Genomic DNA, 9,867 nt, shown 5'->3' with positions numbered 1-9,867 from the left:
TTTAAGGGGCTCACAGCTGGGAAACCAGTACAAAGACTCAGAGCTTTAGTCATCCAGCTTCTTACCTTGTGATGGAAAGTATGCAAATGACCTGTCCAGAAGACATCAGGCTGTGGAAATCCGATCCAGTCAGAGTCCCTCCAGTGCCAGAGATGCAGGTCAGGAATTCAGTGAGCACTGGATTCCGCCGCCATCAACCTGATCTGAGTCCCTCTCTGTCAAGGTAAGATGCTAACAACCCAGTCTTTCCAAAGATATATGTGAACTATTCCAGTTTTACTAATAACTTTATTTAAATAAGACACAGGAACTTCTATACCGAAAAAATACAAAACAAAAGCCACACATTTCCTTGTGTAAAGCCATATTGTATGGTAACTCCAATACTGTTCAGCGCAGTGGCTAGAATTAAACAGTACAACTATATACAAAATTTAAACAATTTCTGACAAATTTCTACAGCTGGATGTAGGATACATTTGAGCTCAACAACTTCTGGGAAGTTTACGTGGCAAAGCATACGCTTTAACACATTTGGTTCAAAACTTTAATATAGGCTAAGAACAAATGTACAACACAATTAATATTTAGTTTCTCATGAGAAAATAAAAGCACATGTCACTATAAATATCGTACATCAGATTTCATCACCAAAAAACCATTCAGTCCATCTTTCAGAAATTGATATTGATACACTATTGCATCATATTTGGACAAAAGCAGAGCGTAAGATCAACACATTATGTAATGCTAAACCAGATATCAGAAGTTAATGGAGCTCATATTTATCTTACAGAACTAATAATTTTCTCCCTTTAACCATAATCTACAAAATATAGTATTTTCATCAAGGCCTGAGATTATTAGGGTTAAAGGTGTCTGCTGCTGAAGAGATTGTTTTAAAAGGTTCCCCTGTGAAAATGGCAAAAGTAAACTGAGTCCTTTTCCATGACAGTCTCCTACAATATAACACTGACTAATTTAAAGGAGCCAGAATGCACCTTCAGGAGAGAATATTACTGCAAACTTTGGTGGAAAGAAGATAATTGGGATCATGACAAAATAATACACAGAATACATACACACGCAAACATATACATATACACATATATATATCATTTCTTAAAAAAAAAATCAATGGTGTTGCTTTCTTCTCTATCACCTCTTCCTTCTTCAACCTCCTTAAAAAATAAAACAAAGAAACCCCAAGGAATGACTGAAGGGAACTGAAACGTTCCTGTGACTGTAAGCACCTTATTCCCCTAATTCTTAAGAAAACAGTGCCATATTCTGTAGGTACAGATGAAACAACTCTATGCTTTACTGAACTGAAAGCAATGCAATTAAAATACAAAAACTTCCCTTTGCTTTTGGAGACTCTCTTTGTGCTGCAGAAAACAAAGTCCGAGAGTTGGGCTCTTCCACTGACCACCTGGGATTATCTAGGGCTCTCATCACACAACTTCGTTGAGAATTCAGGTCGAGTCTGCAAGTGCAAGGCGATTTACTTGGGTTTTTGCTTTACTTTGCACATCTGAAATACTAACCGAACCATCCATGATACTGTGAGCAGAGGCTTGAAGAGACAGCTGCAAACTACTGCTTTTCTAAGTCACCAAACGCCCAGCTTTCTGTGCTGCACTGCTTCTGAGACCCACACATTCTCTCTCCACATGAATGCAACTCATGCACCTCAACTGCTGGAGGAAAACAAGAACCAAAAAGTGTGACATTTGTAAACCCTCAAGTTAAAGAACTCCGAGAGAGAAACTGAACATTAATAATGCCTTTAGCTAAAACAACAGCACTTTGTGACTTTGCTGGCCAATATAAACAAAAAAATCTCACCCATCCCTTGTGAGAGTTCACTTTTTTTGCAATTAAACCTAGACTTTCTTGTTAAATTCCAGCACACACAATTGGAATGTTTATGTACAGCCTGGTACCGGAGCCACTTCATTTGCAACATTGTAACAGTCAGGAACTGAGCAACACCTGAATTTCTGAATTTGTTTTAAAAAAAAAAAAAAAAAAAAAAAAGAAGCCACATGTACACATGTTGAAACAGTGAATTCAACAGTTGTGTTTTACTTGTAACCGCACGACAAAAGTGATGTCAGACACCACAGATTTGCTGGTTCTCCTCATGTTCACCCATGTCCAGGATTATTGTTCTCCTAGGGTTGAATGCACTTCTTATTCAAAGAATGTGGAATGTAATGAGGAAAGGGAAATGCATAAAATAAGGAAAGGCAAAAGAGTGATGTTCCCTCTTTAGCTTTTTAGCTGTGAAATATTTAATATCCCAATATGATATACATTCCAAGTTACCTGAGTTTAGACTTCAACTGAAGTACCTGAAGCTAGGCCATAGGGTGGGCACTGTGCAACTGTTGTGGCCATTTACTTATTTATTTTTTGCATTGTATGTATTATAGAAGTTAGAAACAAACACCTGGATCAATTGTAAACATAATCCTGAAGTACAGTATTTTCCATAGGACAAAACACAGCAAGACATTTTCTATTTAGACAGGCAACTTTTTGATATAGAGCTTATTTATACTGAAGAATTTGGAACAAAACACAGGACACAGTACTAATCTGTCAAACATACTATGAAATGCATAGTCTCCACTTAAAACGCTGAATGACACACACATTTTGCAAGCAGTCCTGCTTTCCACAAAAACTGCTGAATAGGAGTTCCGTCCCTGCCAAGATCAGTGTTAAGAGATACTTTCTGATGCTGATAAGTATTCTGTTGGTGGTGGTGGTGTTCTGAAAGTTTGTCACTCCATGCAGATAAGCTGTCTGAGGTCTAGTTCCTAATCCGTGAAGGTAGGGTAGAGGCCAGCTCCCCCTCGGTTTTAGATGATCACATAGTTCTGAGCAGAGATGTGCTCCTAGCCCTGCAGGTCCTGCAGGAGCTGCTGCTGCTGGGATGGCTGTGGGACGGAGGCCTCCATGGTGCCCACCGAGCTGGTGTCGTCGGAAAGAGACGTAAAGGAAACCCGGGAGGAGAGCTGCTCCACGGTCAGAGTGGCCAGGGCTGAGCTCTGGCCTGAATTAGGAGAGTTCTTGAGCATCAGGTCGGAGGCAGGTAAGAGAGGGCCTAGAAGTTTTACAGGACAGAAAGCTGATCCGGTGGGGATGAAATTAACCTTGTTTTTGTCAGGACATGAAAAGAGAGGGGCTGAGATAGGCTGACGAGACCTAAAACCGTAAAAGAAAATGACATTTACAATCACGAAAAGCTTCCAAGCTTTCTGAATTAGCCGGAGTTCTCTACGACAGCTACAATGTGAATGGCGGGGAATGAGTTAAGTGTACACAGAGGGGTAAACATCTTCCATAGCACAAGTCAGCTGGCAGACTACGGATGTACACAGCACCAAGTGATATTTGAGACAAAAGGATTTCAAAAGGACTGGGCAATTTTTTTCCGAGATCATTAGTTTGCTTTCAATCATTTAGGAAGATGGAAAAACCTCCTACATTATAGTTGAAGATTATGCCACGTTAGAATGACCATTTCTGCTAAGGAAAAGTATAATGGGAGAGGGATTACCTAATCATATATTTGGTTTTAAGCACTTTCTCCTTTTTCTGCATCACTATACAAACTTCTACTAACAAATCAGGGGGTAAAAAAAAAAGAGTTTCAGGAATTTCGCAAAAAGCAAGTCAGCCCAACAGAGCAGGGTCCTCAAGACTTTCCTCCCCTCCCATTCCCAGGAACTAAGCCATCAACTCCTGCAAGACCGGTCTCTGTCCCCTTCCAGGTTGCAAGAGTACAGCGGCCTCCCCCAGGCACCTGTACTGGGACAAAGGGATGAGTGAGTCCAACAGCCACACAGTCTCTCACAGTCTTTTTTTTTTTTTTTTTTTTCCCCTGAGCTAGTCTGCCAAGTATTTACAGCATGAACCTCTTTTCCCTTAATTTCTAATTTATGAAATTTCAAAAAGAAAAAAAATCTGTGGATGAGATGTCTATATTAAACGAATACACACGCTAGATGTGTCTACAGGGAGACAAGTTAGTTTCCTTCTGGCTTATGGGATCCTGTCATAAGGCCAGCCATCTTAGATACTAACTTTGCCGCTGAACACCTTCTTGTTAGCCATCCAAATTAGTAGAGCTTTGGAAAGGATAATTCGTAGTGATTAAAAAATAGACCTTTTAGGTTGTAGGGATAAGTTTCCAAGCTTTTTTGTATTAGCTTATGTATTTCCAACACGTAGGCTCCAATTCTCCACTAAGATCCCTTCTGCCTATTCAATGCTCTTTTCATAATTTGGTTTTAAAACGCATTATCAGCTGGATGGAGTAGTTGATTCATCTATAATCAACTGGTCTCAGTAAAAAGCTTTACAGCTTTGCAGATCCCAGCTGATAGAAAAGACATTACTTACGCCAGTTCCTCAAAGACCTTCACTCGCTCACATCCCTCTGGGGGCTCCCGTTTGAACATGTAGCTGTTGTTTGGTTTGGGAGATGAAGCGTACTTGGGTAACGGTGAGCTACTCCCACTGTCTGTAAATTTAAAGCAGTTATATTAACTAGTGATTGAAAGCTCTTTTAAATTAAGTTTGATTTCCAAACAAGCAGCCTTTGCCCAGTTTATCCACTATGGCCCCTCTGCTTCCACCACAGAACTTCCTTTATTGCACAGCTATTACTAACAGCCTCACGTAGTACATTTCTTAGAAATATAAGCTTCGATGCAACAGTAATCTGCCATACCACGGAACATAAAAGGGCGTTATTTTGGTCAGAAATTGCATTTTGAATAAAGTAGAACTATAATCTGGAAAACAAATACAGCGGTATGTATTTCAAAATGTAAATGAATGGGGTAATATGTATAAATCATGCGACAGAATTATAAGAGATTATAATACAGGGTACTCTGTTTTCTCACTGTCCAACCGATTTAATTAAAAAATTTAGCATGTGGAATAATCTTCATTACAAACGTTCCTAGCAGAAACATTACTTTTATTAAACACCACAAATAAATGTATGCAGGGAAAAAACAGGTTTACAACACATAATGTCTTTTTCCCTTAGCCCACTATGAAAACAGAATTTGCTCAGAATTTCTCCTTTAAAAGGTCTTATATAAAAGACTTTTTCCAGCAGTTTGTATTTTTGCAACTCAAAGCATGAGAAATCTAAAAGCATCTCTACCTAATATGCTTTCTTCACATTTTTGACCAAAAAAAGAAAATGGTCTATTCATGAAAGGCCATAAAACCTATATGTAATTTCTCCCTTTCCTACCTGGCAAAGGATTTTGGAAATTCAAATCCACCAAAATGTGTCATTATCTTTGTAAGATGCCAAGCTGTAAAGTCAGTAACATACCTGTATAAATATAATAGTCCCATTTAAACAAATTCTGACTTAATGCAAACCAATCCCCACTGCTAAAATACTAAGCTCACATTCTGTTGAGATGTATGATTTTTACGTATATTTCTGAAAGCTGGCATTGGCATCATAATTATGTTTGTCACAATTTTAATGAGTTGCTTTAGTTTAGGCTACAGAACACAGCACAATATTCAGAATCTGAATAATAGCGATGTTTTTATCATCATTAATGAACTATAATACATGCTTAGAAAGTAGACTCTTGAGGCGCACTTAGTGTATTTGGTGAATGATTCAAAGAGCATCTATGTTAGTCTTGGGAATGGAGATGTGTGCTTAGGTTTAAATATGGCAATAACTGGGAAATCACTATCTACAAAAGGCCACACCACTGTGAAACCTAAAAAAACCACAGTTTCTTTGTCACTACTGTTACAGATATTCCTACAGACCTTTGGAAGAAACTGGGTCTTAGAATTAAGTTTGGTTTTTTCACGTGCCATTCAGATTTAAGGATTTTCTTAAAATTTTTTAACATTCATCTTACATTACTTACACAAATGCGAGGCAGCAGGAAGAATATAATTTTCTCTCGTAGGTGGTTGCACAACACAACTAACCTGGCTAGAGTCTGAGTTTGCTGCTCTCTACTTGAGTGAGGCCAGATGGAAAAGACTGGTCCACAGTCAAAAAGTGGTGAGAACAAGGCCTTGAGCTCGTTGTAATAAAGCCTGACCCCGCTTTCCCGTCCAAGCAGCAACAAGTCCCATAGAGGCAAAGCAAGGCAAAAGAGAGAAAATGTGTGACGCCTCTGGGGAGCTTCCTGTTGGTGACGGCAGAACCCGGGAAGGGCACAACTGGCCTGAAGTCGTGGGCTCAACAGCTATGACAAGTTTTTTTGGGCTTTGAGCGGCAGTGTGACCGTGTCAGTGGTCAAGGACTCTCCCCATCAGCATGTCAGAAAAGTCATCTTGGCCACAGCTGCAGTTTCCTGGGCTCTCCTTCTGTACGACATCACCAAGCTGACTGCAGGATTTCTCTCCTGACTTCAGTAATGGCTTCAAGGTAAAGAAAAGACTCTCCCAGGACTGAAAGCTAGACGTGAGTTGGACAGTCTACAAAACTGACTGCCTTCTTATTAACATCTACAATAAATCAAACAGTGTTTCTTCCTAAATTTTTTCTAATTTCAGAGGCTTATATATATATATTTAAAGATTTTATTTATTTATTTGACAGAGAGAGATCACAAGTAGGCAGAGAGGCAGGCAGAGAGAGAGAGAGGAGGAAGCAGGCTCCCTGCTGAGGAGAAAGCCCGATGCGGGACTCGATCCCAGGACCCTGAGATCACGACCTGAGCCCAAGGCAGCGGCTTAATCCACTGAGCTACTCAGGCATCCCAAAGAGGCTTATATTTTTAAAATTTTACCCACTTAAACATTCTTGTTCTTTTTTGGGGGATGGGGGGCTGTTTAATGTTAAAAAATAAATATACTGTTATCTTAGAAAGAGAATATTCAGTACTATTATATCTCTTTGCCTCTTCAATGAAAAAAGTTGGGTTTTCAAAAGAGACTCTTAATGTCACAAAACAAACTGAGGGTGGCTGGGGGGAGGGGTGTAGGGAGAGGGTGGTGGGGTCATGGACATTGGGGAGGGTATGTGCTATGGTGAGTGCTGTGAAGTATGTAAACCTGGTGATTCAAAGACCTGTTCCCCGGGGCTAATAATATATGTTTATAAAAAAATTAAAAAATTAAAAAAAAAAAGTTGGGTTTTGTTGTTGAGAATATATATATCTAACATTTATTTGAATGTTTAGAAAGACAAAGCTTGGAAAAAAAAATGGAAAGCAACAGATTTGTTCAATCTGCAGTTTTTTCCTCAGGTAAGTATGCAATCTGGTAGAAGGCAAAGAGGAAGAGAAAATGGAGACACCCTGTCTGTGGTTTCAGCTCTGTCACTAGTTGTATAACTTTGAACACAAATGCCTTTCTGAGCTTCTAGAAAACTAAAGGAATTACCACTCCTAACTAAAATCTGTGGCATTTTTAAGGGTCCTAACAAGGGTCCTATTTTTTCATTTACAAAGTGGCATGATTTAAAAACATCACTCATAGGGGTACCCGGGTGGTACAGTCAGTTAAGTGTCCGATTCTTGGTTTCAGCTCAGGTTGTGATCTCAGGGTTGTGATATCGAGCCCCGCATTGGGCTCCATGCTCAGAACAGAGTCTGCCTAAGACTCTCCCTGTCCCTCCCCCACACTCACTCTCTCTAAAGTAAATAATAAATAAATAAATAAAAACAACTCACATGAACAACTATTCTATCCATTTCAGACTTGGAGTCTTTAACAGATTCATTCAAAACTCTGTGTTGAGTTTAATGAAGAGTTCAGTAACAGAACATAAATGTGAGGTAAGCATGTCTGCTCAGGAACTTAGATGAAAAGTCTCACAGTAATCTAATTCAATCCTTCTTGTTCACAAGCATGATAAATTTTCACATTCTGTTATCTCTTAGTAGGAAATAACTAGACATTTAGTTCACATTAAATGTTACTTTGTATTCTTATAACATCATAGCCAATGTCAATTAATAAAATGAAATGTAACAAATATGATTCTGTCTGTCTGTATTTATAATAGTCTTACCTATCTCTTTAAAGAATCACCCAACTCTGAAAATCCGGAGTATGGAACTATTTTATTGGCTGTTATAATAGATAATACTTATACATGGGTACCATATTTACCATTAAAATACAAGTAGCTTATCAAATATTTTTGAACTCATGATGAGTTAAAACTTGAAAAAATTAGAGATGCTTTAGACAATGGAATTCCACATAGAAACAGTATTTTTTAAACTACATGTACTTTTATAGTTTTCTGAATTTCTCCTATATATGGCCTTCATTATTTCTGGTATATTAAATATGGTCCACAATTTCAGCATAAAAAATCACATTATTCAGTTAAGTCATTCTGCAGGTAGGTATGTAAAATCTTTGCTATGGTTCTATTCTAGCCTGAAGTCTTTAGCGGTCTCTTACTATCAGATCACTTTATCAAATGAAGCGAAATTGGTACTAAAACAAGCTATGCAATTCCAGAGCAGCAGTTCTTAACCCTGGTTTCACATCAGACTCATGAGGAGAGGTTTCAAAAATACCAATAAATATCACTGTCCAGACCTCATCTCTAAGATATTCTAATTTAATTAGTCTGGGGTTCCTCCCCAGCATGTGCTCCCCCCCTCCACTTTTTTTGGTAAAATCCCCACATGCTTTTAACAGAGCCAAATTTGAAAGCCAGTCATGAAAAGGTCAAAACACTGGTTTGGAATCAGGCTGCCTTGCCTGACTTCTACCCGGCCTGACACCATGACATAGGAAAAGTCTGATCCCTTTTTTGATCTACAAAATGGAACTACTGATACACAGCTATAAAAAAAAATGTATAAAAGAATCAAGATGATGCCTGAAACATAGTGAACTCTCAATAAATATGACTTTAGCAGTAGCAAGCACATGTTGTTCCTAGTTTGCTAATTTAAAATGGTGAACCATCCAGAAATTAAGCACCTATTCTACTTTTTCTCAGCAGAAGAGAGGAATAAGAAAGTTATTTTTAAAAGATCCATGTATTCTACTTCTGTTCAGGTGTATAAAGGTAAGATTTGGTGTCTCATAGGGAGGCAGGGTAACACGTGGAGTAGCAGAGTCCCCCGTTGAGACTGCCCAGCATAGATTCTGCCAGTTCATAATGTCATCCTCTATTATCCTGAAATTCAAATCAGTGTCTAAAGCAGACTCTATATTCTTTTACAAAGATCTAACCAGGAGAATGTCCTTCTTATTCTATCTTCACAGCGGAGTAAGAGTCTGGTAAGTGAGAGTAGAGTTCCACCAAAACTATACTCAACGACAGACGAGAAGCATAATGAAAAGGTAGCCAATAGAGTTAGAAGTATGACTGACTAAAAATAGGACCTAAATAATTACTACTCTAGTATTAAAATTACTTCTTTTGCTTCTGGAAATGAAATTATCAGCTGTAGTGTGGTTCGACAACCTAATGTAATCAGGAGAGAACACAAAACCGTATAGCATTCCTTGGCAACAAATTTTGGAACCTGTTGTTATTGCCAACTGTATTGAAAATGCGTTCAGTTAACTCCAAGACCAAACTGGAAACAAGTAAGGAGAAAATTTGGCTTTTACAAGTAGTCTCTAAGGTGTCTCTAAAATTTCAAAGTCAACCTTTAAGAGAAGGTTACAGGATTTTTTTTTTTTTTTTAAATATTTTATTTATTTATTTGAGAGAGAGAGACAGTGAGAGAGAGCACAAGCGAGGAGAAGGTCAGAGAGCGAAGCAGACTCCCCATGGAGCTGGGAGCCTGATGTGGGACTCGATCCCGGGACTCCAGGATCATGCCCTGAGCCGAAGGCAGTCGTCCAACCAACTGCGCCACCCAGGCGTCC

General features: G+C 38.8%; 1 protein-coding gene across 2 annotated transcripts in view; it reads right to left on the bottom strand.

The window, feature by feature from the left end:
• Nucleotides 1–268: 268 nt before the first annotated feature.
• GLCCI1 (glucocorticoid induced 1) overlaps nucleotides 269–9,867 on the bottom strand; it is a 104,173-nt gene continuing 94,574 nt past the window's right edge. The window contains exons 7-8 of one of the 2 annotated variants that reach the window (XM_044246095.1): nucleotides 4,417–4,537; nucleotides 269–3,216 (exon numbers count right to left, since the gene is read on the bottom strand). In XM_044246095.1, the coding sequence (XP_044102030.1) occupies nucleotides 2,907–3,216; nucleotides 4,417–4,537 (431 nt within the window). In that variant the 3' untranslated portion in view covers nucleotides 269–2,906. The remainder of the gene's footprint in view (nucleotides 3,217–4,416; nucleotides 4,538–9,867) is intronic. The other variant, XM_044246096.1, reaches the window with a different exon arrangement.

The sequence above is a fragment of the Neovison vison genome, chromosome 4 (genome assembly GCF_020171115.1).
Source record: "Neovison vison isolate M4711 chromosome 4, ASM_NN_V1, whole genome shotgun sequence".
Classification (NCBI taxonomy): domain Eukaryota; kingdom Metazoa; phylum Chordata; class Mammalia; order Carnivora; family Mustelidae; genus Neogale; species Neogale vison.
Note: the sequence above shows the minus strand (reverse complement) of the source record. Positions and strands in the feature narration are given on the sequence as shown.